The sequence below is a fragment of the Coregonus clupeaformis genome, chromosome 35, assembly GCF_020615455.1.
Source record: "Coregonus clupeaformis isolate EN_2021a chromosome 35, ASM2061545v1, whole genome shotgun sequence".
Lineage (NCBI taxonomy): Eukaryota > Metazoa > Chordata > Actinopteri > Salmoniformes > Salmonidae > Coregonus > Coregonus clupeaformis.
The window spans coordinates 37,419,938-37,446,866 of NC_059226.1; the positions used below are offsets into that span (position 1 = coordinate 37,419,938).

General features: G+C 40.7%; 2 protein-coding genes across 3 annotated transcripts in view; both read right to left on the reverse strand.

The window, feature by feature from the left end:
* LOC121551687 (synaptotagmin-17) overlaps positions 1–7,229 on the reverse strand; it is a 59,781-nt gene extending 52,552 nt beyond the window's left edge. For both annotated transcript variants that reach the window (XM_041864403.2, XM_041864402.2), the window contains exon 1: positions 6,948–7,229. In XM_041864403.2, coding sequence (XP_041720337.2) covers positions 6,948–6,962 — 15 coding nt within the window. In that variant the 5' untranslated portion in view covers positions 6,963–7,229. The remainder of the gene's footprint in view (positions 1–6,947) is intronic.
* Positions 7,230–11,833: 4,604 nt separating this feature from the next.
* LOC121551903 lies at positions 11,834–21,830 on the reverse strand. Its single transcript, XM_041864582.2, has 5 exons — positions 21,204–21,830; positions 19,696–19,958; positions 14,127–14,486; positions 12,947–13,597; positions 11,834–11,845 (listed from the first exon to the last, which is right to left on the reverse strand). Exons 1-5 carry the CDS (start codon positions 21,790–21,792, stop codon positions 11,834–11,836), a joined length of 1,875 nt encoding a protein of 624 aa, XP_041720516.2. The 5' UTR covers positions 21,793–21,830.
* Positions 21,831–26,929: the final 5,099 nt, after the last annotated feature.

Below are 26,929 nucleotides of genomic sequence, written 5' to 3' on the forward strand. Positions count from 1 at the left end.
TGGAGTAATGGAGGGTAAACACAAGTAAATGCGACCGGTGATCAGAGTTTACCCACCTATTGTTTTTACCACTACATCACTGACACACACGTGTAACCTTTGAACTCTGTGATGTGTGTGTGTGTGCGTGTGTGTGTTTGTGTGTGTGTGTATTTGAGTGTGTGTGTGTGTATCTCTGTGTGTGTGTGTGCGTGTGTGTGTTTGTGTGTGTGTGTATTTGTGTGTGTGTCTGTATCTCTCTGTGTGTGTGTGTATTTGTGTGTGTGTGTGTGTGTGTATTTGTGTGTGTGTGTGTATCTATGTGTGTGTGTGTACAGATTCTCTCTCCATCTCCAGTCTGTCTTCCTCTTCTACTCTGTCATCTTCCTCATCTCTCTCCATATACACACAGGTGTTCTCATGTCTTCCAATGATTCTCTCTCTCTCTCTCTCTCTCTCTCTCTCTCTCTCTCTCTCTCTCTCTCCCTCTCTCTCTCTCTCTCTCGCTCTCACTCTTTCTTTATTAGCGTTGGCTGTATCCATGGCGACAGCGACAGGAGCAGCGTACCCTCCCTCTCTCTCCATCCCTCCATCCCTTCTACCCAGGTGAGGATGACACATCCTGGGGTCATACACAGGCGGAGAAAGGGAAGGACATAGGGAGAGAGAGAAAATGGGAGGGAGGGAGGGAGAGAGAGAGAGAGAGAGAGAGAGAGAGAGAGAGAGAGAGAGAGAGAGAGAGAGAGAGAGAGAGAGAGAGAGAGAGAGAGAGAGAGAGAGAGAGAGAGAGAGAGAGAGAGAGAGAGAGAGAGAGAGAGAGAGAGAGAGAGAGAGAGAGAGAGAGAGAGAGAGGGAGAGAGAGAGAGAGAGAGAGAGAGAGAGAGAGAGAGAGAGAGAGAGAGAGAGAGAGAGAGTGAGAAAGAGAGAGAGAGAGAGAGAGAGAGAGAGAGAGAGAGAGAGAGAGAGAGAGAGAGAGAGAGAGAGAGAGAGGGAGAGAGAGAGAGAGAGAGAGAGAGAGAGAGAGAGGGAAAGAGTGAGGGAGGGAGTGAAAGATAGAGAGAGAGTGAAGGAGAGAAGAAGTGTGAGAGAGAGAGAGGGAGAAGGAGGGAGGGAGGGGACAAACATCTAAAACTACCACGCTCAGAGACACACAGTGGGAGAAAATGAAAAGGTCCTTTCCATTGTATAGGAACAGTATATTACTAAACATGTCTTCTCATTTAAAAACACTCGTCTTGACCACTCAGTCTGCACACAGGACTATCAATTCATTAGAATAGGATTATTTTTTAGTTATTATTAATTTTTTTTCTAAAGACTCAAAAAATTGTTTCCTGTGCATTTGATACCTGACTCAGAACAAACCCCTTTAGGTTATATAGTCATATCTCTATAACATTATATAGTATAGGTTATATAGTCATATCTCTATAACATTATATAGGACAGGTTATATAGTCATATCTCTATAACATTATATAGTGTAGGTTATATAGTCATATCTCTATAACATTATATAGGACAGGTTATATAGTCATATCTCTATAACATTATTTAGGACAGGTTATATAGTCATATCTCTATAACATTATATAGTATAGGTTATATAGTCATATCTCTATAACATTATATAGGACAGGTTATATAGTCATATCTCTATAACATTATATAGGACAGGTTATATAGCCATTGCTTAGTATATAACATTATATAGTATAGGTTATATAGTCATATCTCTATAACATTATATAGGACAGGTTATGTATACTATAGGGCTCCCGAGTGGCTCAGCGGTCTAAGGCACTGCATCTCAGTGCTGGAGGCGTCACTACAGACCCTCTGGTTCGATTCCAGGCTGTATCACAACCGGCCGTGATTGGGAGTCCCATAGGGCGGCGCACAATTGGCCCAGCGTCGTCCGTGTTTGGCCGGTGTAGGCCATCATTGTAAATAAGAATTTGTTCTTAACTGACTTGCCTAGTTAAATAAAGGTAAAATAAAAAAATAAAATCGTCATATCTCTATAACATTATATAGTATTGGTTATATAGTCATATCTCTATAACATTAGGTTATATTGTCATATCTCTATAACATTATATAGTACAGGTTATATAGTCATATCTCTATAACATTATATAGTATTGGTTATATAGTCATATCTCTATAACATTATATAGTATAGGTTATATAGTCATATCTCTATAACATTATATAGTACAGGTTATATAGTCATATCTCTAGAACATTATATAGTATTGGTTATATAGTAATATCTCTATAACATTAGGTTATATAGTCATATCTCTATAACATTATATAGTATAGGTTATATAGTCATATCTCTATAACATTATATAGTACAGGTTATATAGTCATATCTCTACAACATTATATAGTATTGGTTATATAGTCATATCTCTATAACATTAGGTTATATTGTCATATCTCTATAACATTATATAGTGTAGGTTATATAGTCATATCTCTATAACATTATATAGTATAGGTTATATAGTCATGTCTCTATAACATTAGGTTATATAGTCATATCTCTATAACATTAGGTTATATAGTCATATATCTATAACATCAGGTTATATAGTCATATCTCTATAACATTAGGGTTATATAGTCATATCTCTATAACATTATATAGTGTAGGTTATATAGTCATATCTCTATAACATTATATAGGACAGGTTATATAGTCATATCTCTATAACATTATTTAGGACAGGTTATATAGTCATATCTCTATAACATTATATAGTATAGGTTATATAGTCATATCTCTATAACATTATATAGGACAGGTTATATAGTCATATCTCTATAACATTATATAGGACAGGTTATATAGCCATTGCTTAGTATATAACATTATATAGTATAGGTTATATAGTCATATCTCTATAACATTATATAGGACAGGTTATGTATACTATAGGGCTCCCGAGTGGCTCAGCGGTCTAAGGCACTGCATCTCAGTGCTGGAGGCGTCACTACAGACCCTCTGGTTCGATTCCAGGCTGTATCACAACCGGCCGTGATTGGGAGTCCCATAGGGCGGCGCACAATTGGCCCAGCGTCGTCCGTGTTTGGCCGGTGTAGGCCATCATTGTAAATAAGAATTTGTTCTTAACTGACTTGCCTAGTTAAATAAAGGTAAAATAAAAAAATAAAATCGTCATATCTCTATAACATTATATAGTATTGGTTATATAGTCATATCTCTATAACATTAGGTTATATTGTCATATCTCTATAACATTATATAGTACAGGTTATATAGTCATATCTCTATAACATTATATAGTATTGGTTATATAGTCATATCTCTATAACATTATATAGTATAGGTTATATAGTCATATCTCTATAACATTATATAGTACAGGTTATATAGTCATATCTCTAGAACATTATATAGTATTGGTTATATAGTAATATCTCTATAACATTAGGTTATATAGTCATATCTCTATAACATTATATAGTATAGGTTATATAGTCATATCTCTATAACATTATATAGTACAGGTTATATAGTCATATCTCTACAACATTATATAGTATTGGTTATATAGTCATATCTCTATAACATTAGGTTATATAGTCATATCGCTATAACATTATATAGTATAGGTTATGTAGTCATATCTCTATAACATTATATAGTACAGGTTATATAGTCATATCTCTATAACATTATATAGTATTGGTTATATAGTCATATCTCTATAAAATTAGGTTATATAGTCATATCTCTATAATATTAGGTTATATAGTCATGTCTCTATAACATTAGGTTATATTGTCATATCTCTATAACATTAGGTTATATTGTCATATCTCTATAACATTAGGTTATATAGTCATATCTCTATAACATTAGGTTATATTGTCATATCTCTATAACATTATATAGTGTAGGTTATATAGTCATATCTCTATAACATTATATAGTATAGGTTATATAGTCATGTCTCTATAACATTAGGTTATATAGTCATATCTCTATAACATTAGGTTATATAGTCATATATCTATAACATCAGGTTATATAGTCATATCTCTATAACATTAGGGTTATATTGTCATATCTCTATAACATTATATAGTACAGGTTATATAGTCATATCTCTATAATATTAGGTTATATAGTCATATCTCTATAACATTAGGTTATATAGTCATATATCTATAACATTAGGTTATATAGTCATATCTCTATAACATTAGGGTTATATTGTCATATCTCTATAATATTAGGTTATATAGTCATATCTCTATAACATTATATAGTACAGGTTATATAGTCATATCTCTACAACATTATATAGTATTGGTTATATAGTCATATCTCTATAACATTAGGTTATATAGTCATATCTCTATAACATTATATAGTATAGGTTATGTAGTCATATCTCTATAACATTATATAGTACAGGTTATATAGTCATATCTCTATAACATTATATAGTATTGGTTATATAGTCATATCTCTATAAAATTAGGTTATATAGTCATATCTCTATAATATTAGGTTATATAGTCATGTCTCTATAACATTAGGTTATATTGTCATATCTCTATAACATTAGGTTATATTGTCATATCTCTATAACATTAGGTTATATAGTCATATCTCTATAACATTAGGTTATATTGTCATATCTCTATAACATTATATAGTGTAGGTTATATAGTCATATCTCTATAACATTATATAGTATAGGTTATATAGTCATGTCTCTATAACATTAGGTTATATAGTCATATCTCTATAACATTAGGTTATATAGTCATATATCTATAACATCAGGTTATATAGTCATATCTCTATAACATTAGGGTTATATTGTCATATCTCTATAACATTATATAGTACAGGTTATATAGTCATATCTCTATAATATTAGGTTATATAGTCATATCTCTATAACATTAGGTTATATAGTCATATATCTATAACATTAGGTTATATAGTCATATCTCTATAACATTAGGGTTATATTGTCATATCTCTATAATATTAGGTTATATAGTCATATCTCTATAACATTAGGTTATGTAGTCATATATCTATAACATTAGGTTATATTGTCATATCTCTATAACATTAGGGTTATATTTTCATATCTCTATAACGTTATATAGTACAGGTTATATAGTCATATCTCTATAATATTAGATTATATAGTCATATCTCTATAACATTAGGTTATATTGTTATATAATATATAATATTATTATATTGTCATATCTCTATAACATTATATAGTACAGGTTATATAGTCATATCTCTATAATATTAGGTTATATAGTCATATCTCTATAACATTATATAGTACAGGTTATATAGTCATATCTCTATAACATTATATAGTATAGGTTATATAGTCATGTCTCTATAACATTATATAGTATTGGTTATATAGTCATATCTCTATAACATTAGGTTATATAGTCATATCTCTATAACATTATATAGTACAGGTTATATAGTCATATCTCTATAACATTATGTAGTATAGGTTATATAGTCATATATCTATAACATTAGGTTATATTGTCATATCTCTATAACATTATATAGTACAGGTTGTATAGTCATATCTCTATAACATTATATAGTATTGGTCATATAGTCATATCTCTATAACATTAGGTAATATAGTCATATCTCTATAACATTATATAGTATTGGTTATATAGTCATATCTCTATAACATTATATAGTATAGGTTGTATAGTCATATCTCTATAACATTATATAGTATTGGTTATATAGTCATATCTCTATAACATTATATAGGACAGGTTATATAGTCATATCTCTATAACATTATATAGTATAGGTTGTATAGTCATATCTCTATAACATTATATAGTATTGGTTATATAGTCATATCTCTATAACATTAGGTTATATAGTCATATCTCTATAACATTATATAGTATTGGTTATATAATCATATCTCTATAACATTATATAGTATAGGTTGTATAGTCATATCTCTATAACATTATATAGTATTGGTTATATAGTCATATCTCTATAACATTAGGTTATATAGTCATATCTCTATAACATTATATAGTATTGGTTATATAGTCATATCTCTATAACATTATATAGTATAGGTTATATAGTCATATCTCTATAACATTAGGTTATATAGTCATATCCCTATAACATTAGGTTATATAGTCATATATCTATAACATTAGGTTATATAGTCATATCTCTATAACATTAGGTTATATTGTCATATCTCTATAACATTAGGTTATATAGTCATATCTCTATAACATTAGGTTATATTGTCATATCTCTATAACATTATATAGTACAGGTTATATAGTCATATCTCTATAATATTAGGTTACATAGTCATATCTCTATAACATTAGGTTATATAGTCATATATCTATAACATTAGGTTATATTGTCATATCTCTATAACATTATATAGTACAGGTTATATAGTCATATCTCTATAATATTAGGTTATATAGTCATATCTCTATAACTTTAGGTTATATAGTCATATATCTATAACATTATATAGTACACAAGAACATACACAAGAACGCAATATAACATATAAAAACGTGCTACTCCACAACACACAAACATACAATATACACACTACCAAACATTAGCCAAGAGAGGCAGGAGGCCTTGGAGAGGTAGAGAAGAGAGAAGAGAGAGAGGAGAGAGAGAAGGAAGAGAGGAGAAAGAAAAGAGAGAGAAGGAAGAGAGAAGAGAGAGAAGGAATAGAGATGAGAGCAGGGAGGAAGAGAGAAGAGAGAGAAGGACAGACAGGACATGTGCTACAGATGGAGGGAGGAGGGAAATGAAGTGAAGTGGACCCAGAGAGAACTAAAGGAGAAGCAACAACAGCAGGTGTTTGAAAGTATCAAGGTTCCATGGTCACATGGTCACATGGTCCTACCTGTGTGTACGCCATTGTCCTCTCAGACTCTCCTCTCCTCAGTCTCTCTTCTCTTCCTCACTTCCCTTCATCCAGTTCTTCATCCTTCCATCCAACATCCACTTTCACTCCGGAAAAAATTGATATAAAATCTCAAGGTGACAAGAGTGAGGGGTGTACCAGGTTTTTCTTCTTCATTCTTACTATCACTCCATCATCATCCCCTGCTCCAAACAACAACAACATCAACAACAACAGACCCTTCTCTCTTTCTCTCTCACACACTCACGCTATCTCCCCCTCCTCCTCTTCATCCTCCACCCTACCAACCCAGACACTCTTAATCTCTCTCTCTCACTCTCACTCTCTTTCTCTCACTCTCTCTCTCTCTCTCTCTCTCTCTCTCTCTCTCTCTCTCTCTCTCTCTCTCTCTCTCGCTCTTTCTTTCTCTGTCTCTTTCGCTCTCTCTCTTTCCAGTCTTGCCCACTCTTCAGAAACGACATGCAAAGCCAGCCCTGTCCCTTGAGTGAGCATTCTACCCCTCCCCTTCTCTCTCTTTCTCTCTCTCCCCTTTTCTGCCGTGCACCAATGACTCACCCAGGTTTGCAGGAGCACTGATGGATATCGAATCAAATCTGTTGTCTGGTTCTCTCTCTCTCTCTCTCTCTCTCTCTCTCTCTCTCTCTCTCTCTCTCTCTCTCTCTCTCTCTCTCTCTCTCTCTCTCTCTCTCTCTCTGTCTCTCTTTCAATTCAATTCAATTCAATTCAAAGGGCTTTATTGGCATGGGAAATATATGTTTACATTGCCAAAGCAAGTGAAATAGATAATAATCTAGAGAGAGAGACAGAGAGAGAGAGAGCAAGAGAGAGAGAGAGAGAGAGAGAGAGCGAAAGAGAGAGAGAATTACCAAACTACCGTACGTCAGACCACGTATTCACCCTGTACACCCTAATTGACAAAGAAACAAAACAAAACAAAAGCAAAGTCTTCTCATGCTTTGTTGATTTCAAAAAAGCTTTTGACTCAATTTGGCATGAGGGTCTGCTATACAAATTGATGGAAAGTGGTGTTGGGGGGGAAACATACGACATAAAATCCATGTACACAAACAACAAGTGTGTGGTTAAAATTGACAAAGGACACACACATTTCTTTCCACAGGGCCGTGGGGTGAGACAGGGATGCAATTTTAGACCCACCCTCTTCAACATATATATCAACGAATTGGCGAGGGCACTAGAACAGTCTGCAGCACCCGGCCTCACCCTACTAGAATCTGAAGTCAAATGTCTTCTGTTTGCTGATGATCTGGTGCTTCTGTCCCCAACCAAGGAGGGCCTACAGCAGCACCTAGATCTTCTGCACAGATTCTGTCAGACCTGGGCCCTGACAGTAAATCTCAGTAAGACAAAAATAATGGTGTTCCAAAAAAGGTCTAGTTGCCAGGACAACTAATACAAATTCCATCTAGACACCGTTGCCCTAGAGCACACAACAAACTATACATACCTCGGCCTAAATATCAGCGCCACAGGTAACTTCCACAGGTAACTGGCTAAAAATACTTGAATCAGTTATAGAACCCATTGTCCTTTATGGTTGTGAGGTCTGGGGTCTGGGGTCCACTCACCAACCAAGAATTCACAAAATGGGACAAACACCAAATTGAGACTCTGCATGCAGAATTCTGCAGAATACCTGACCACTGTGACTGACTTAAATTTAAGGAAAGCTTTGACTATGTACAGACTCAGTGAGCATAGCCTTGCTATTGAGAAAGGCCGCCATAGGCAGACCTGGCTCTCAAGAGAAGACAGGCTATGTGCACGCTGCCCACAAACTGAGATGGAAACTGAGCTGCACTTCCTAACCTCCTGCCAAATGTATGACCATATTAGAGACACATATTTCCTTCAGATTACACACATTTGGATAAACTCCCTTATCTACTGGGTGAAATACCACAGTGTGCCATCACAGCAGCAATATTTGTGACCTGTTGCCACAAGAAAAGGGCAACCAGTGAAGAACAAACACCATTGTAAATACAACCCATATTTGTGTAAAAAAAATTCTCCCATTTGTACTTTAGCTATTTTCATATTGTTACAACACTGTATATTTACATAATATGATAGAGAGAAGAGAGAGAAGGAGAGAGAGAGGAGAGAGAGAGAGAAGGAGAGAGAGACAGAGAGAAGGAGAGAGAGAAAGAGAGAGAGAGGAGAGAGATAGAGCAGGTGTGTTGGGTAATTGCTACCACGGCAACATGTTACAAGTGTATGTGTAACCTCAAGGGTGGATGCTGGGTTACTTTAAGAGAGTTACCATGGAAACCAAAGTGGCACATGACCTGTTGCCGTGTCAGCTGTGAGTTCCTGGTGACCCTGCCCTTCCTCCGCTGTGTGTGTGTGTATGTGTGCGCGCGAGCACGCTCATGTGTGTGCACGTGTGTGTGCGTCTGTGTGTGTGTGTGCATGTGTACCTGTGTGTGTGTGTGCGCATGTGTGTGTGTTTGTAATAATAAAGTCAGTAGAGCTCAGTGTTGCAGCAGCAGTCTAATATATAACCCACTAAGTGGCATCACTGTGAGGCTGTCTTCTCAACAGGAGAGCAACAGGCAGCTTAATAAATCAAACAGCAAGGCTATGCCGTGGTTGAGACTGCCCTCTACTGGTCAAACAGCAAGGCTATGCCGTGGTTGAGACTGCCCTCTACTGGTCAAACAGCAAGGCTATGCCGTGGTAGAGACTGCCCTCTACTAGTCAAACAGCAAGGCTATGATGTGGTAGAGACTGCCCTCTACTAGTCAAACAGCAAGGCTATGCCGTGGTAGAGACTGCCCTCTACTAGTCAAACAGCAAGGCTATGATGTGGTAGAGACTGCCCTCTACTAGTCAAACAGCAAGGCTATGCCGTGGTTGAGACTGCCCTCTACTAGTCAAACAGCAAGGCTATGCCGTGGTTGAGACTGCCCTCTACTGGTCAAACAGCAAGGCTATGCCGTGGTTGAGACTGCCCTCTACTAGTCAAACAGCAAGGCTATGCCGTGGTAGAGACTGCCCTCTACTAGTCAAACAGCAAGGCTATGCCGTGGTTGAGACTGCCCTCTACTGGTCAAACAGCAAGGCTATGCCGTGGTTGAGACTGCCCTCTACTGGTCAAACAGCAAGGCTATGCCGTGGTTGAGACTGCCCTCTACTAGTCAAACAGCAAGGCTATGCCGTGGTTGAGACTGCCCTCTACTGGTCAAACAGCAAGGCTATGCCGTGGTTGAGACTGCCCTCTACTAGTCAAACAGCAAGGCTATGATGTGGTAGAGACTGCCCTCTACTAGTCAAACAGCAAGGCTATGCCGTGGTAGAGACTGCCCTCTACTAGTCAAACAGCAAGGCTATGCCGTGGTTGAGACTGCCCTCTACTGGTCAAACAGCAAGGCTATGCCGTGGTAGAGACTGCCCTCTACTGGTCAAACAGCAAGGCTATGCCGTGGTAGAGACTGCCCTCTACTGGTCAAACAGCAAGGCTATGCCGTGGTAGAGACTGCCCTCTACTGGTCAAACAGCAAGGCTATGCCGTGGTAGAGACTGCCCTCTACTGGTCAAACTATACAATGACAGCTGTCCCTGAACTGCAACTACCCTGCTGGCTCCTCCCACTTAATCACTACAACACCAGCAGTTCTCCTCTCTCTCTCAATTCAGTTCAATTCAGGGGGCTTTATTGGAATGGGAAACATATGTTTACATTGCCAAAGCAAGTTAAATAGATAATAAACAAAAGTGAAATAAACAATAAATATTAACAGTAAACATTACACTCAGAAGTTCCAAAAGAATAAAAATGTTATATTATTTATATATACAGTGTTGTAACAATGTGCAAATAGTTAAAGTACAAAAGGGAAAATAAATAAATATGGGTTGTATTTACAATGGTGTTTGTTCTTCACTGGTTGCCCTTTTCTTGTGGCAACAGGTCACAAATCTTACTGCTGTGATGGCACACTGTGGTATTTCACCCAATAGATATGGTAGTTTATCAAATTTTCGAATTCTTTGTGGGTCTATGTAATCAGAGGGAAATATGTGTCTCTAATATGGTCTCTCTCTCTCTCCCTATCCCCCCCCTCTCTCTCCTTCCTGCCATGTGGCACACGTTGTATTTCCTCTAACCTAGACCATGCTTGTGTCCCATATGGCACCCTCTTCCCTATCTTGTAGAGCCCTATGGGTCTTTGTCAAAAGTAGTGCACTATATAGGGAATAGGGTGACATTGAGGACGTATCCATGATTCTATAAGAGTCATCTCAGGGTACAAACTAATGACAAGACGGAACTATAACACATGTGCAGGACACACACACACACGTGCACATGCACAACCACACACACGTGCACATACACAACCACAACCACACACACGTGCACAACCACAACCACACACACGTGCACATACACAACCACACACACGTGCACATACACAACCACACACACGTGCACATACACAACCACACACACGTTTTTTTGCAGATCAATAGAACAAAGAACAAGTGGAAAGAAACAAACACAACAAAAACTAAACAAATCTAAAATATAAGGAGTTTATTTCAGCTCATAAATACACGTAGCCTTAAAATTACATAGAAAATAAATACAGATTGCCAAAATATCAATTTCTATGTACATTAAGTACAATATATTTTACAATATAAATATAGCTACTGTACCTTTACAGAAGTAAACATATATTCACATACACTTAAATTCATATCTTAAAGGGATAGTTCACCCTAAAAAAATTGAAGTTTACACTACCAATGTTTCTCCATTTGGCTTTGATTTCTCCTAATACATATTTTCCTTATATAGAATCTACATCAAATACCTTTGACTCTACTTGACGTCAGGTCTTTTTCTGAGACGTTAAAACGTCTGAGAAACTTTGAGTTTAGAGTGAACAGTCCCTTTAAATACGTTTCTGAGACACACATAACATGTTTCATGTTCTTTGCTTCTTTCTTTGGTATTTTTAGTTTGAGTGGAAGACTTGTGTAAAGTTCCTTCATTTAGATTCTGTTCTGCTTTTAAAGCCTCTGAAACACGAACCCCTGTGCCACCAGTTCCACTTTTATGACTAAAAGCTCTGCGTCCCAAATGGAACCCCATTCCCTATATAGTGTACTGCATTTGACCAGGGCACATACGTCCCAAATGGAACCCTATGTAGTACATGTAGTACCTCAAATACCTTATTATTATCTATACTGATGCCTGGTCACTTTACCCTGCCTTCATGTACATATCTACCTCAAATACCTTATTATTAACTATCCTGATGCCTAGTCACCTCTGTAGCTCAACTGGTAGAGCACGGCGCTTGTAACGCCAAGGTAGTGGGTTCGATCCCCGGGACCACCCATACACAAAAATGTATGCACGCATGACTGTAAGTCGCTTTGGATAAAAGCGTCTGCTAAATGGCATATTATTATTTTATTATTATTAAAAATACGCTATGGATTTAACATGCATTCTTATTTGCTAATCTAATTTCTAAAGAATATACATCAATCTCATTAACTGTGAATTGGAGTCCAATATTGCGTCCTAAAGCGTACTGGTACTCCCTGTATATAGCGCATGTGACAAATAACATTTGATTTGATTTTTTATTTTAACTGCAAATACCCTGCCGTTACACTGTCTGGCCCTGAACTGGGAGTTTACATTTACATTACATTACATTTTAGTCATTTAGCAGACGCTCTTATCCAGAGCGACTTACAGTTAGTGAATACATATTTTTTTTTTTATACTGGCCCACCGTGGGAATCGAACCCACAACCCTGGCGTTGCAAACGCCATGCTCTATCAACTGAGCTACATCCCTGCCGGCCATTCCCTCCCCTACCCTGGACGACGCTGGGCCAATTGTGCGCCGCCCATGAGTCTCCCGGTCGCGGCCGGCTGCGACAGAGCCTGGATTCGAACCAGGATCTCTAGTGGCACAGTTTACCCTGCCGTTACACTGTCTGGCCCTGAACTGGGAGGTTACCCTGCCGTTACACTGTCTGGCCCTGAACTGGGAGGTTACCCTGCCGTTACACTGTCTGGCCCTGAACTGGGAGGTTACCCTGCCGTTACACTGTCTGGCCCTGAACTGGGAGGTTACCCTGCCGTTACACTGTCTGGCCCTGAACTGGGAGGTTACCCTGCCGTTACACTGTCTGGCCCTGAACTGGGAGGTTACCCTGCCGTTACACTGTCTGGCCCTGAACTGGGAGGTTACCCTGCCGTTACACTGTCTGGCCCTGAACTGGGAGGTTACCCTGCCGTTACACTGTCTGGCCCTGAACTGGGAGGTTACCCTGCCGTTACACTGTCTGGCCCTGAACTGGGAGGTTACCCTGCCGTTACACTGTCTGGCCCTGAACTGGGAGGTTACCCTGCCGTTACACTGTCTGGCCCTGAACTGGGAGGTTACCCTGCCGTTACACTGTCTGGCCCTGAACTGGGAGGTTACCCTGCCGTTACACTGTCTGGCCCTGAACTGGGAGGTTACCCTGCCGTTACACTGTCTGGCCCTGAACTGGGAGGTTACCCTGCCGTTACACTGTCTGGCCCTGAACTGGGAGGTTACCCTGCCGTTACACTGTCTGGCCCTGAACTGATAATACAAACAGCACAGAACGCATCCCAAATGGCACCCTATTGCCTAGTGCACTACTTTGAACCACAGCCCTATTGGACTCTGGTCCAATGAAGTGCACTACATTCGTAATAGGGCATCGTAATAGGGAATCAGACATCCAAACACTCTGGTTATGAATGAAACCTAATTCATTAGGTACCAGGGAAAAATCACAAATGTATTAATTACCAATTCATAAATTACAAATTCAAACATTCCCTATGATTTCCATTCATGACTGGATTAAGGATGATGACTCGGAGAATGTCCCATCACTGTTATATACTTTTTTGGATTCTACACCAGCAGCTCCTTTACAACCTTCGGATGTGCATGTAGTCCGATGTCTCATCCATCCCGTCTGTCTGTATCTGCCTGTTGTTGGATGACATTAGCTGTTACTCTTCGTCAACCCCTGTTTCACCTTTAGAACCGTAATCCTTTTAATTTGTTTCCAGGAAAGATACGTTGGTTATTCTCCAGGTTGCAGATGCAGGCAGTTTACGTTGCCTGCCCTGCCCAGCCCCAAGCTACTCCTCTGGGGTCGGCCAAGCCTGATCAGCCGGTGGAGATGGGTCCAGGCATACGCCAACCGGCCCGACACTAGGTCCAATGAAGCCGGGTCCACACCTGCCCAGAGGTTCCCTGCCGAACCCCCCAAACGTCCCCCCGAACCCTCCACTGGACCCCCCACTGGAGCTCCCACCGCCTCCTTGACCAACTTAGGTAGAGCCACAGAGTCAGGCAGGATGGAGCCGCTGTCGCTCCCCAGGAAGAGGTGATCCAGAGCCCGGTTCTGGAGGCTCTCCCTCAGGCTGCGGACCAGCTCCTCCATTCTGGCCACCAGATGGCGCTCCTCCCAGGCCTACAGAACCGGGAGGAAAATACATCAGAACTCATTACAGGTCTCCAATCAAATCAGATCAAAGTTTATCGTCATATGAAGGGATGGCCAACAATGACAAAATACAATTACAAATTACAATAGCAAAACATTACAAATTACAATAGCAAAACATTATAAATTACAATAGCAAAACATTATAAATTACAATAGCAAAGCATTACAAATTAAATTTTACAATTTAGTCATTTAGCAGACGCTCTTATCCAGAGCGACTTACAGTTAGTGAGCGCATACATCTTTTCATACTGGTCCCCCGTGGGGATCGAACCCACAACCCTGGCGATGCAAGCGCCAAGCTCTACCAACTGAGCTACACGGCAAAACATTTCAACTTACAATAGCAAAACATTACAAATTACATTAGCAAAACATTACAAATTACAACAGCAAAACATTACAAATTACATTAGCAAAACATTACAAATTACAACAGCAAAACATTACAAATTACAATACCAAAACATTACAAATTACAATGCCAAAACATTCTAACTTACAATAGCAAAACATTACAAATTACATTAGCAAAACATTACAAATTACAATAGCAAAACATTACAAATTACAATAGCAAAACATTACAAATTACAATAGCAAAACATTACAAATTACAATACCAAAACATTACAAATTACAATACCAAAACATTATAAATTACAATAGCAAAACATTACAAATTACAACAGCAAAATACCCAAAAGATTAATGTATCAAAATAAATGACAAAATATGTTTGCAAAGTATTGTATTTAATTAAAAAACATGTATTTTGTATTTTAAAATACAGAAATACGTTTGCAAGTAGCCCCCTTAATAAAACAGCAGTCTCAGTAAAGGTTACAGAAACATTTTACTTGCTATGACTGTGACACTTGTTGTTTATCTACCTTAGTTGAATGCACTGACTGGAAGTCACTCTGGATAAGACCATCTGCTAAATGTAAATGTAAAAAATTCAAAGAACACTGGTTATTATAATTGGCCTTGTTTAGGGGCGGAGCTCATTAGAATAATACCCAGCATGTTTTGCAAGTGTTCATTTTCACATTTACATTTTGGTAATTTAGCTGATACTTTTATCACACCAAAGTGCCATCAGACTTCTGATACCAATGCAGGGTGAACCACTATAAATAAATGGTATAGAAAAAGTATGTTGTATTTTGAAAATACAAATGACAGCTCTCTAAAGTATCTTGTTACAAAATACATTGAATTGTAGTTCATGCCAGTGAAATACAAATTACAAAGTACTCAGCAGTAATTAAAATAAGAAAAACTTCCCATCTCTGGTCAGATGCATTAAACATACACCATAGTGTACACAGTAAAATGACAGTGCAGCATCTATTTAAAAAGTATTCCGTAAAAATAAGTAGTAAATAAAGTAGTAAGAGAACACATTAAGAGTACCCATTAAAGGTATGTTGTAACCTACCTCTGTAGTACCTATTAAAGGTATGTTGTAACCTACCTCTGTAGTACCTATTAAAGGTATGTTGTAACCTACCTCTGTAGTACCTATTAAAGGTATGGTGTAACCTATAGTACCCATTAAAGGTATGTTGTAACCTACCTCTGTAGTACCTATTAAAGGTATGTTGTAACCTACCTCTGTAGTACCTATTAAAGGTATGGTGTAACCTATAGTACCTATTAAAGGTATGGTGTAACCTATAGTACCTATTAAAGGTATGTTGTAACCTACCTCTGTAGTACCTATTAAAGGTATGTTGTAACCTATAGTACCTATTAAAGGTATGTTGTAACCTACCTCTGTAGTACATATTAAAGGTATGGTGTAACCTGTAGTACCTATTAAAGGTATGGTGTAACCTGTAGTACCTATTAAAGGTATGTTGTAACCTATAGTACCCATTAAAGGTATGTTGTAACGTATAGTACCCATTAAAGATATGTTGTAACCTGTAGTACATCTTAAAGGTATGTTGTAACCTACCTCTGTAGTACCTATTAAAGATATGTTGTAACCTATAGTACCTATTAAAGGTATGGTGTAACCTATAGTACCCATTAAAGGTATGTTGTAACCTGTAGTACCTATTAAAGGTATGTTGTAACCTACCTCTGTAGTACCCATTAAAGGTATGTTGTAACCTACCTCTGTAGTACCCATTAAAGGTATGGTGTAACCTATAGTACATATTAAAGGTATGTTGTAACCTATAGTACCTATTAAAGATATGGTGTAACCTATAGTACCCATTAAAGGTATGTTGTAACCTATAGTACCCATTAAAGGTATGTTGTAACCTACCTCTGTAGTACCTATTAAAGGTATGGTGTAACCTATAGTACCTATTAAAGGTATGTTGTAACCTATAGTACCCATTAAAGGTATGTTGTAACCTGTAGTATCTATTAAAGGTATGTTGTAACCTATAGTACCCATTAAAGATATGTTGTAACCTGTAGTACATCTTAAAGGTATGTTGTAACCTACCTCTGTAGTACCTATTAAAAGGTATGTTGTAACCTATAGTACCTATTAAAAGGTATGTTGTAACCTAGAGTACCTATTAAAGGTATGGTGTAACCTATAGTACCTATTAAAGGTATGTTGTAACCTACCTCTGTAGTACCTATTAAAGGTATGGTGTAACCTATAGTACCTATTAAAGGTATGTTGTAACCTACCTCTGTAGTACCTATTAAAGGTATGGTGTAACCTATAGTACCTATTAAAGGTATGTTGTAACCTATAGTACCTATTAAAAGGTATGTTGTAACCTACCTCTGTAGTATCTATTAAAGGTATGATGTAACCTATAGTACCTATTAAAGGTATGTTGTAACCTGTAGTACCTATTAAAGATATGTTGTAACCTACCTCTGTAGTACCTATTAAAAGGTATGTTGTAACCTACCTCTGTAGTACCTATTAAAGGTATGTTGTAACATATAGTACCTATTAAATGTATGTTGTAACCTGTAGTACCTATTAAAGATATGTTGTAACCTACCTCTGTAGTACCTATTAAAAGGTATGTTGTAACCTACCTCTGTAGTACCTATTAAAGGTATGTTGTAACCTGTAGTACCTATTAAAGGTATGGTGTTACCTATAGTACCTATTAAAGGTATGTTGTAACCTATAGTACCTATTGAAGGTATGTTGTAACCTACCTCTGTAGTACTATTAAAGGTATGGTGTAACCTATAGTACCTATTAAAGGTATGTTGTAACCTGTAGTACCTATTAAAGGTATGGTGTAACCTATAGTACATATTAAAGGTATGTTGTAACCTACCTCTGTAGTACCTATTAAAGGTATGTTGTAACCTGTAGTACCTATTAAAGGTATGGTGTAACCTATAGTACATATTAAAGGTATGTTGTAACCTACCTCTGTAGTACCCATTAAAGGTATGTTGTAACCTATAGTACCTATTAAAGGTATGTTGTAACCTATAGTACCTATTAAAGGTATGTTGTAACCTACCTCTGTAGTACCTATTAAAGGTATGGTGTAACCTGTAGTACATATTAAAGGTATGTTGTAACCTATAGTACCTATTAAAGGTATGTTGTAACCTACCTCTGTAGTACCCATTAAAGGTATGTTGTAACCTATAGTACCTATTAAAGGTATGGTGTAACCTACCTCTGTAGTACCCATTAAAGGTATGTTGTAACCTATAGTACCTATTAAAGGTATGGTGTAACCTACCTCTGTAGTACCTATTAAAGGTATGTTGTAACCTATAGTACCTATTAAAGGTATGTTGTAACCTGTAGTACCTATTAAAGGTATGTTGTAACCTACCTCTGTAGTACCCATTAAAGGTATGTTGTAACCTATAGTACCTATTAAAGGTATGGTGTAACCTACCTCTGTAGTACCTATTAAAGGTATGTTGTAACCTATAGTACCTATTAAAGGTATGGTGTAACCTGTAGTACCTATTAAAGGTATGTTGTAACCTACCTCTGTAGTACCTATTAAAGGTATGTTGTAACCTATAGTACCCATTAAAGGTATGTTGTAACCTATAGTACCTATTAAAGGTATGTTGTAACCTACCTCTGTAGTACCTATTAAAGGTATGTTGTAACCTATAGTACCTATTAAAGGTATGGTGTAACCTGTAGTACCTATTAAAGGTATGTTGTAACCTATAGTACCTATTAAAGGTATGTTGTAACCTACCTCTGTAGTACCTATTAAAGGTATGTTGTAACCTATAGTACCCATTAAAGGTATGTTGTAACCTATAGTACCTATTAAAGGTATGTTGTAACCTACCTCTGTAGTACCTATTAAAGGTATGTTGTAACCTATAGTACCTATTAAAGGTATGGTGTAACCTGTAGTACCTATTAAAGGTATGTTGTAACCTATAGTACCTATTAAAGGTATGTTGTAACCTATAGTACCTATTAAAGATATGTTGTAACCTACCTCTGTAGTACCTATTAAAAGGTATGTTGTAACCTACCTCTGTAGTACCTATTAAAAGGTATGTTGTAACCTATAGTACCTATTAAAGGTATGTTGTAACCTATAGTACCCATTAAAGGTATGTTGTAACTTACCTCTGTAGTACCTATTAAAAGGTATGTTGTAACCTACCTCTGTAGTACCTATTAAAGGTATGTTGTAACCTACCTCTGTAGTACCTATTAAAAGGTATGTTGTAACCTACCTCTGTAGTACCTATTAAAGGTATGTTGTAACCTACCTCTGTAGTACCTATTAAAGGTATGGTGTAACCTGTAGTACCCATTAAAGGTATGTTGTAACCTACCTCTGTAGTACCTATTAAAAGGTATGTTGTAACCTATAGTACCTATTAAATGTATGTTGTAACCTATAGTACCTATTAAATGTATGGTGTAACCTATAGTACCTATTAAAGGTATGGTGTAACCTATAGTACCTATTAAATGTATGTTGTAACCTATAGTACATATTAAAGGTATGTTGTAACCTATAGTACCTATTAAAGGTATGTTGTAACCTATAGTACCTATTAAAGGTATGGTGTAACCTATAGTACCTATTAAAGGTATGGTGTAACCTATAGTACCTATTAAATGTATGTTGTAACCTATAGTACCTATTAAAGGTATATTGTAACCTGTAGTACCTATTAAATGTATGGTGTAACCTGTAGTACCTATTGAAGGTATGGTGTAACCTACCTCTGCAGGAGAGCTGAGTAGCAGACGCAGCCAGGCTGTCTTCAGCGTGTATGAGGAGAGGACTGACCTCCAGAGCGCCCCCCGGTTACTGTCCAGGGCCTGGCCACCCAGGTCACGCAGGGCCTTGGTCAGCTGGAGCACCTTGAGGTGGCAGGAGGGCTGGGGGGAGCGGCCACGGAGCCAGCCCAGCAGACGCTGCTCCTGGCGGGGGAAGAAAATAGTCCACAGGTCCTTCTCCTGGCTCTGTGGGTCCTGGTGCTGGTCTGGAATGAGTGGATGATAATGAAAGGAGAGAATGGATGGATGGATGAAGGATAGAAGGAAGGAAGAAGGGAAGGAAGGAGACAGAGAATTAATGATTTAGTGAATTAATTCAATAATAATAATGAAAGGAGAGAAAGAAAGAAAGAAAGAAAGAAAGAAAGAAAGAAAGAAAGAAAGAAAGAAAGAAAGAAAGAAAGAAAGAAAGAAAGAAAGAAAGAAAGAAAGAAAGAAAGAAAGACAAAAAGAAAGACAGAAAGACAGAAAGACAGAAAGAAGGAAGGAAAGAGAGAAACGAAGAAAGAAAGAAAGACAGATAGACAGAAAGAAAGAAAGGACAGAAAGAAAGGACAGAAAGAAAGACAGAAAGAAAGACAGAAAGAAAGAAAGAGAGACAGAAAGAAAGAAAGACAGAAAGAAAGAAAGAAAGAAAGAAAGAAAGAAAGAAAGAAAGAAAGAAAGAAAGAAAGAAAGACAAAGAAAGACACAAAGAAAGACACAAAGAAAGAAAGAAAGAAAGAAAGACAGAAAGAAAGACAGAAAGAAAGAAAGACAGAAAAAACTAAGAAAGAAAGAAAGAAAGAAAGAAAGACAGAAAGACAGAAAGACAGAAAGACAGAAAGAAAGAAAGAAAGACAGAAAGAAAGAAAGACAGAAAGAAAGAAAGAAAGAAAGACAGAAAGACAGAAAGACAGAAAGACAGAAAGAAAGAAAGACAGAAAGAAAGAAAGAAAGAAAGAAAGAAAGAAAGAAAGACAGAAAGAAAGAAAGGAATACATAAAGAAAGACAGAAAGACAGAAATACAGACAGAAAGAAAGACAGAAAGAAAGAAAGAAAGACAGAAACAAAGAAAGACAGAAACAAAGACAGAAACAAAGACAGAAACAAAGAAAAAAAGAAAGACAGGAAGAAAGAAAGAAAGAAAGAAAGACAGAAAGAAAGAAGGAAATAAAGACAGAAAGACAGAAAGACAGAAAGACAGAAAGAAAGAAAGAAAGAAAGAAAGAAAGAAAGAAAGACAGAAAGAAAGACAGAAAGAAAGAAGGAAATAAAGACAGAAAGACAGAAAGAAAGAAAGAAAGAAAGAAAGAAAGAAAGAAAGAAAGAAAGAAAGAAAGAAAGAAAGACAGACAGACAGAAAGAAAGACAGAAAAACAGAAAGAAAGACAGAAAGATAGAAAGAGGAATATACTTTATTTACTTTGTAAATGACATCATATATCTCCCCCTGATCACCTGAACACACCTGTATTAGTCATCGCCACTGAGGCCGTCGTTTCCATGGGAACCAGGTAGACCCCGTCTCCGAGGGGGATGGCGGGGAGGAGCCGTATTGCCATGGAGATGTGACAGCAGACGTAGTCGGAGCGAGGTGTGAGGCGTAGCTGCACACGGTCGTCGGCGAGCGTCAGACTCAGCGTACACCGCTGCTCGAAAGGGTAGCGTACGGTTGCTAGGCAACGCTGGACCGCCGGGTAGAACCAACGGAGGACGGAGTCCGGGGTCAGGCGATAGACTCCGCCCCCTCCCCCTGACCCCGCCGTGACCCCTGACGATGACCTCGATGACCTTTCGGGCGTCCCCTGAGAAGGGTGCAGCCGTAAAAACGTGTCAGTGAAGTTGCGGTGTTTTCGTACCCAGTCACTACGACGAGGCGTCTCTAGGCTGCACCGCGGCACGCCGCTCCACCCACCGTCCTCTGAGTATTCCCCTTTCATCTCTTCCTTCACCTCCTCCTTCAAGTCTTCCTTCCCTTCTTCGTTGACCTCCATCTTCTCCTCCACCTTGCTGTCGTCCTTCTGGACATCCTTCACTTTACTGCTTCTTACCCTCATCCTGTTCCCCTTCTCTGACTTTCTCCCATTCTCTTTAACCTCCCCCCTCTGCTCCTTCTTTCCCTCCCTCCTCTCCTCCCTCACATCCCCCTTACCCTCCCCCATCCCTGCCTTTCTCCCATTCTCTTTAACCTCCCCCCTCTGCTCCTTCTTTCCCTCCCTCCTCTCCTCCCTCACATCCCCCTTACCCTCCCCCTTCCCTGCCTTTCTCCCATTCTCTTTAACCTCCCTCCTCTCCTCCCTCACATCACCCTTCTCCTCTCCCTTCTCCTCTCCTCTCTCGTTCTTCTTTTCCTCCCCCCTCTCCCCCCTCCTCTCCCCCCTGTGTACTCGTGGCTCCAGTCTCAGTTCTCGGGGAACCTTAAGAGGTACCAGGATGTCATAGTAGTCTGGAGCTCCCACCTTGTGCTCCTCGTATGAACTGCCCACCTGTAACCAGACCAGACAAACAAGGATTATGTCAGGCCCAAATTGCACCCCAATTCCCAGGAAGTTTGTTTACGTAGACCATCAACTATGTAAACGAATGAATCATTTATCTACCACAGAGAAAATGTTATCTTCCGAAACTCACCTGCAGGAAGTCTCCCCGGAACGCCAGAGAGGACTCTGGGATACCTCCAGTGGCACGTCCGGCTCTGACCAGCTCCCCGACCAGTTTGGCCACGTGGGCCTTGCTGTGCCCCAGGACGTGAGGAGACAGACGCACCCAGCGCTCGTAGTAGTCCTCCAGGACCTCCCGACGACCCGATTTCAGAGCCCCGTCAGCGGCCTCGAGAGGCACCCTCTGGGGCCCCCCTGGGTGGGTGGAGCAGTACCTGCAGTTACACATTTATTTTTGAGTCAATTCATATTTGAGTCAATTCATATTTGAATAGATGGCTACTTAGTACAATCAAAGGAGTGAAGTGAACGACAGCATCATAAGTATTATTATGAGTTTTCAAAAGCAGAAGCAAGAATCACAGTGGTAACCGTGCAACTCAAACAGACAGAAAGACAGAGAGCGAGAGCGAGAGCGAGAGCGAGAGCGAGAGCGAGAGCGAGAGCGAGAGCGAGAGCGAGAGAGAGAGAGAGAGAGAGACAGAGAGAGAGACAGAGAGAGAGAGAGAGAGAGAGAGAGAGAGAGAGAGAGGACAAACACCTACCTGGAGTTGACAGCATTAACTCTCAAATATGCCCCCTAGACACAACTATGACAAAACAACCAACAAAAAACGGGTCACAATTTCTGCAGCTCTGTTGCACGCTCGGCCTGTACATAGTCAATGGTAGGCTTCGAGGGGACTCTTACGGTAGGTACACCTACAGCTCATCTCTGGGCAGTAGTACTGTAGATTACTTTATCACTGACACCACTATCAGATCACAGCAAATTCAGTCAACCTGAACAGAGCAATAAACAGTCATGAGGCATCAAAGCCAAAGGAACTGCATAATATTTTAAAATGCTATGGATGGAAGGAAAGTAGTGTTGAAACCTACCAAAAAACTATTAGGCAACAACAAATTCCATCATTTTTAGACAACTTCCTGGTCAAAATGTTTCAATGTAATAGTGAAGGTGTAAACTTGGCAGTAGAAAACCTAAACAGTATATTTGACCTCTCAGCTTCCCTATCAAATCTAAAAATCTCTAACAGAAAACCAAAGAAAAGTAATAACAGTGATAAATGTTTTGATGAAGAATGCAAAAACCTAAGAAAGAAATTGAGAAACCTATCCAACCAAAAACATAGAGACCCAGAAAACCTGAGCCTACGCCACAGACTATGGTGAATCACTAAAACAATACAGAAATACACTATGGAAAAAGAAGGAACAGCATGTCAGAAATCAGATCAATGTAATTGAAGAATCCATAGACTCTAACCACTTCTGGGAAAATTGGAAAACACTAAACAAACATAAACATGAAGAGTTATCTATCCAAAACGGAGATGTATGGATAAACCACTCCTCCAATCTTTTTGTCTCTATAACAAAGAACAAACAGCAAAAACATATACATGATCAAATACAAATCTTAGAATCAGCTATTAAAGACTACCAGAACCCACTGGATTCTCCAATTACATTGAATGAACTACAGGACAAAATACAAACCCTCTGTCACGCTCTGGTTCCGGGACGTTGTTATTGAACCAGGGTGTGTTTGTATTGTTGGGTGTTGTGTGGGTTAGGTTGGGGATAGGGTGTGTTCGTTTTGTTGTGTGCTGTTTGGTTGGGGTGTCTAAGTGGTTGTCTTCCTTGTTTGTATTCATGTGACTCCCAATCGGAGGTAACGAGTGACAGCTGTCGGCTCGTTATCTCTGATTGGGAGCCATATTTAAACTGTGTGGTTTCACCTTGTATTTTGTGGGTTTTTGTTCCTTTCAGTCAGTGTTGCTGTTGGACTTCATTTGAGTCGTCTTTTGTTTTGGATACGTTATTTAATAAAGTCATGTTTCTTGGACACGCTGCGCCTTGGTCCGCTTCCTCTATTTACGACGATCGTGACAGAAAAACCCACCACAAAAAGACCAAGCAGCGTGTCAAGCGGCAACAGGACCTACCTACACAGGATTTATGGACTCCCATAAAGGATTCATGGACATGGGAGGAGATTCTGGATGGTGAGGGGCCTTGGGATCAACCGGGAGAATATCGCCGTCCTCGTGAAGAGCGGGAGGCAGCTAAAGCCGAGAGGCGGCGATATGAGGAGGCAGCACGGAGGCAAGGCTGGAAGCCCGAGAGTATTACCCAAAAATTTCTTGGGGGCTAGAAGGGAGTGTGGCGAAGTCAGGTAGGAGACCTGCGCCTACTCCCTGGACTGACCGTGGAGAGCGAGAGTACGGGCAGACACCGTGTTACGCAGTAGAGCGCATGGTGTCTCCTGTACGCAGGCATAGCCCGGTTCGGTACATTCCGGCTCCACGTATCGGCCGGGCTAGACTGAGCATTGAGCCAGATGTCATGAGGCCGGCCCCACGCATCCGGTCACCAGTGCGTCTCCTCGGGCCGGCTTACATGGCACCAGCCTTACGCATGGTGTCCCCGGTTCGCCTACATAGCCCGGTGCGGGTTATTCCACCTCCCTGTACTGGTCAGGCGACGGGGAGCATACAACCAGGTAAGGTTGGTCAGGCTCAGTGCTCAAGGGAGCCAGTACGCCTGCACGGTCCGGTATTTCCGGCACCACCTCCTGTCTCCAGTCCAGTACCACCAGTGCCTACACCACGCACTAAGCCTCCTGTGTGTTCCCCGAGTCCTGTGCGTCCTGTTCCTGCTTCCCGCACTAGCCCTGAGATGCGTGTCCTCAGCCCGGTACCTCCAGTTCCGGCACCACGCATCAGGCCTACGGTGCGTCCCCCAGGGCCAAGCATGCCCTGTTGCTTCTCCCCGCACTAGCCCTGAGATGCGTGTCCTCAGCCCGGTACCTCCAGTTCCGGCACCACGCATCAGGCCTACGGTCGTCCCCAGGGCCAAGCATGCCCTGTTGCTTCTCCCCGCACTAGCCCTGAGATGCGTGTCCTCAGCCCGGTACCTCCAGTTCCGGCACCACGCACCAGGCCTACGGTGCGCCTCAGACGGCCAGAGTCTGCCGTCTGCCCAACGGGGCCTGAACTGTCCGTCTGCCCAACGCCGTCTGAACTGCCCGTCTGCCCAACGGCGCCTGAACTGTCCGTCTGCCCAACGCCGTCTGAACTGCCCGTCTGCCCAACGGCGCCTGAACTGCCCGTCTGCCCAACGGCGCCTGAACTGCCCGTCTGCCCTATGGCGCCTGAACTGCCCGTCTGCCAAGCGTTGCATAAGCCGCCCGTCTGTACTGAGCCTGCAAAGCCGCCCGTCTGCCATGAGCCTTCAGAGCCGTCCGCCAGACCGGAGCCGCTAGAGCCTTCCGCCAGACAGGAGCCGCTAGAGCCTTTCGCCAGACAGGAGCAGCCAGAGCCTTCCGCCAGACAGGATCAGCCAGAGCCTTCCGCCAGACAGGATCAGCCAGAGCCTTCCGCCAGACAGGATCAGCCAGAGCCTTCCGCCAGACAGGATCAGCCAGAGCCTTCCGCCAGACAGGATCAGCCAGAGCCGTCCGCCAGACAGGATCAGCCAGAGCCTTCCGCCAGCCATGAGCAGCCAGATCCGTCAGCCAGCCATGAGCAGCCAGATCCGTCAGCCAGCCACGAGCAGCCAGATCCGTCAGCCAGCCATGAGCAGCCAGATCCGTCAGCCAGCCATGAGCCGTCCAGCCAGGATCCGCCAGAGCCGTCCAGCCAGGATCCGCCAGAGCCGTCCAGCCAGGATCCGCCAGAGCCGTCCAGCCCGGATCCGCCAGCCAGCCAGGATCCGCCAGAGCCAGCCAGCCAGGATCCGCCATTTAGTCAGGTACTGTCCCTTAGCCCGGTGCTGCCCCTTAGTCCGGTGCTGCCCCTTAGCCCGGTGCTGCCCCTTATCCCGGTGCTGCCCCTTATCCCGGTGCTGCCCCTTAGTCCGGTGCTGCCCCTTAGTCCGGTGTTGCCCCTTAGTCCAGGTGGGGTTAGTTGGAGGGTGGTCATTGGGAGGAGGCTACTGAAGCAGGTTGTGACTGTGGTGGGGTGGGGATCACGACCGGGGCCAGAGCCGCCACCGTGGACAGACGCCCACCCAGACCCTCCCCTAGTCCTTATGTTGGTGCGCCCGGGGTTCGCACCTTTAGGGGGGGGTACTGTCACGCTCTGGTTCCGGGACGTTGTTATTGAACCAGGGTGTGTTTGTATTGTTGGGTGTTGTGTGGGTTAGGTTGGGGATAGGGTGTGTTCGTTTTGTTGTGTGCTGTTTGGTTGGGGTGTCTAGGTGGTTGTCTTCCTTGTTTGTATTCATGTGACTCCCAATCGGAGGTAACGAGTGACAGCTGTCGGCTCGTTATCTCTGATTGGGAGCCATATTTAAACTGTGTGGTTTCACCTTGTATTTTGTGGGTTTTTGTTCCTTTCAGTCAGTGTTGCTGTTGGACTTCATTTGAGTCGTCTTTTGTTTTGGATACGTTATTTAATAAAGTCATGTTTCTTGGACACGCTGCGCCTTGGTCCGCTTCCTCTATTTACGACGATCGTGACACCCTCCAACTCAAAAAGGCCTGTGGTGTTGATGGTATCCAAAATGAAATGATAAAATATACAGA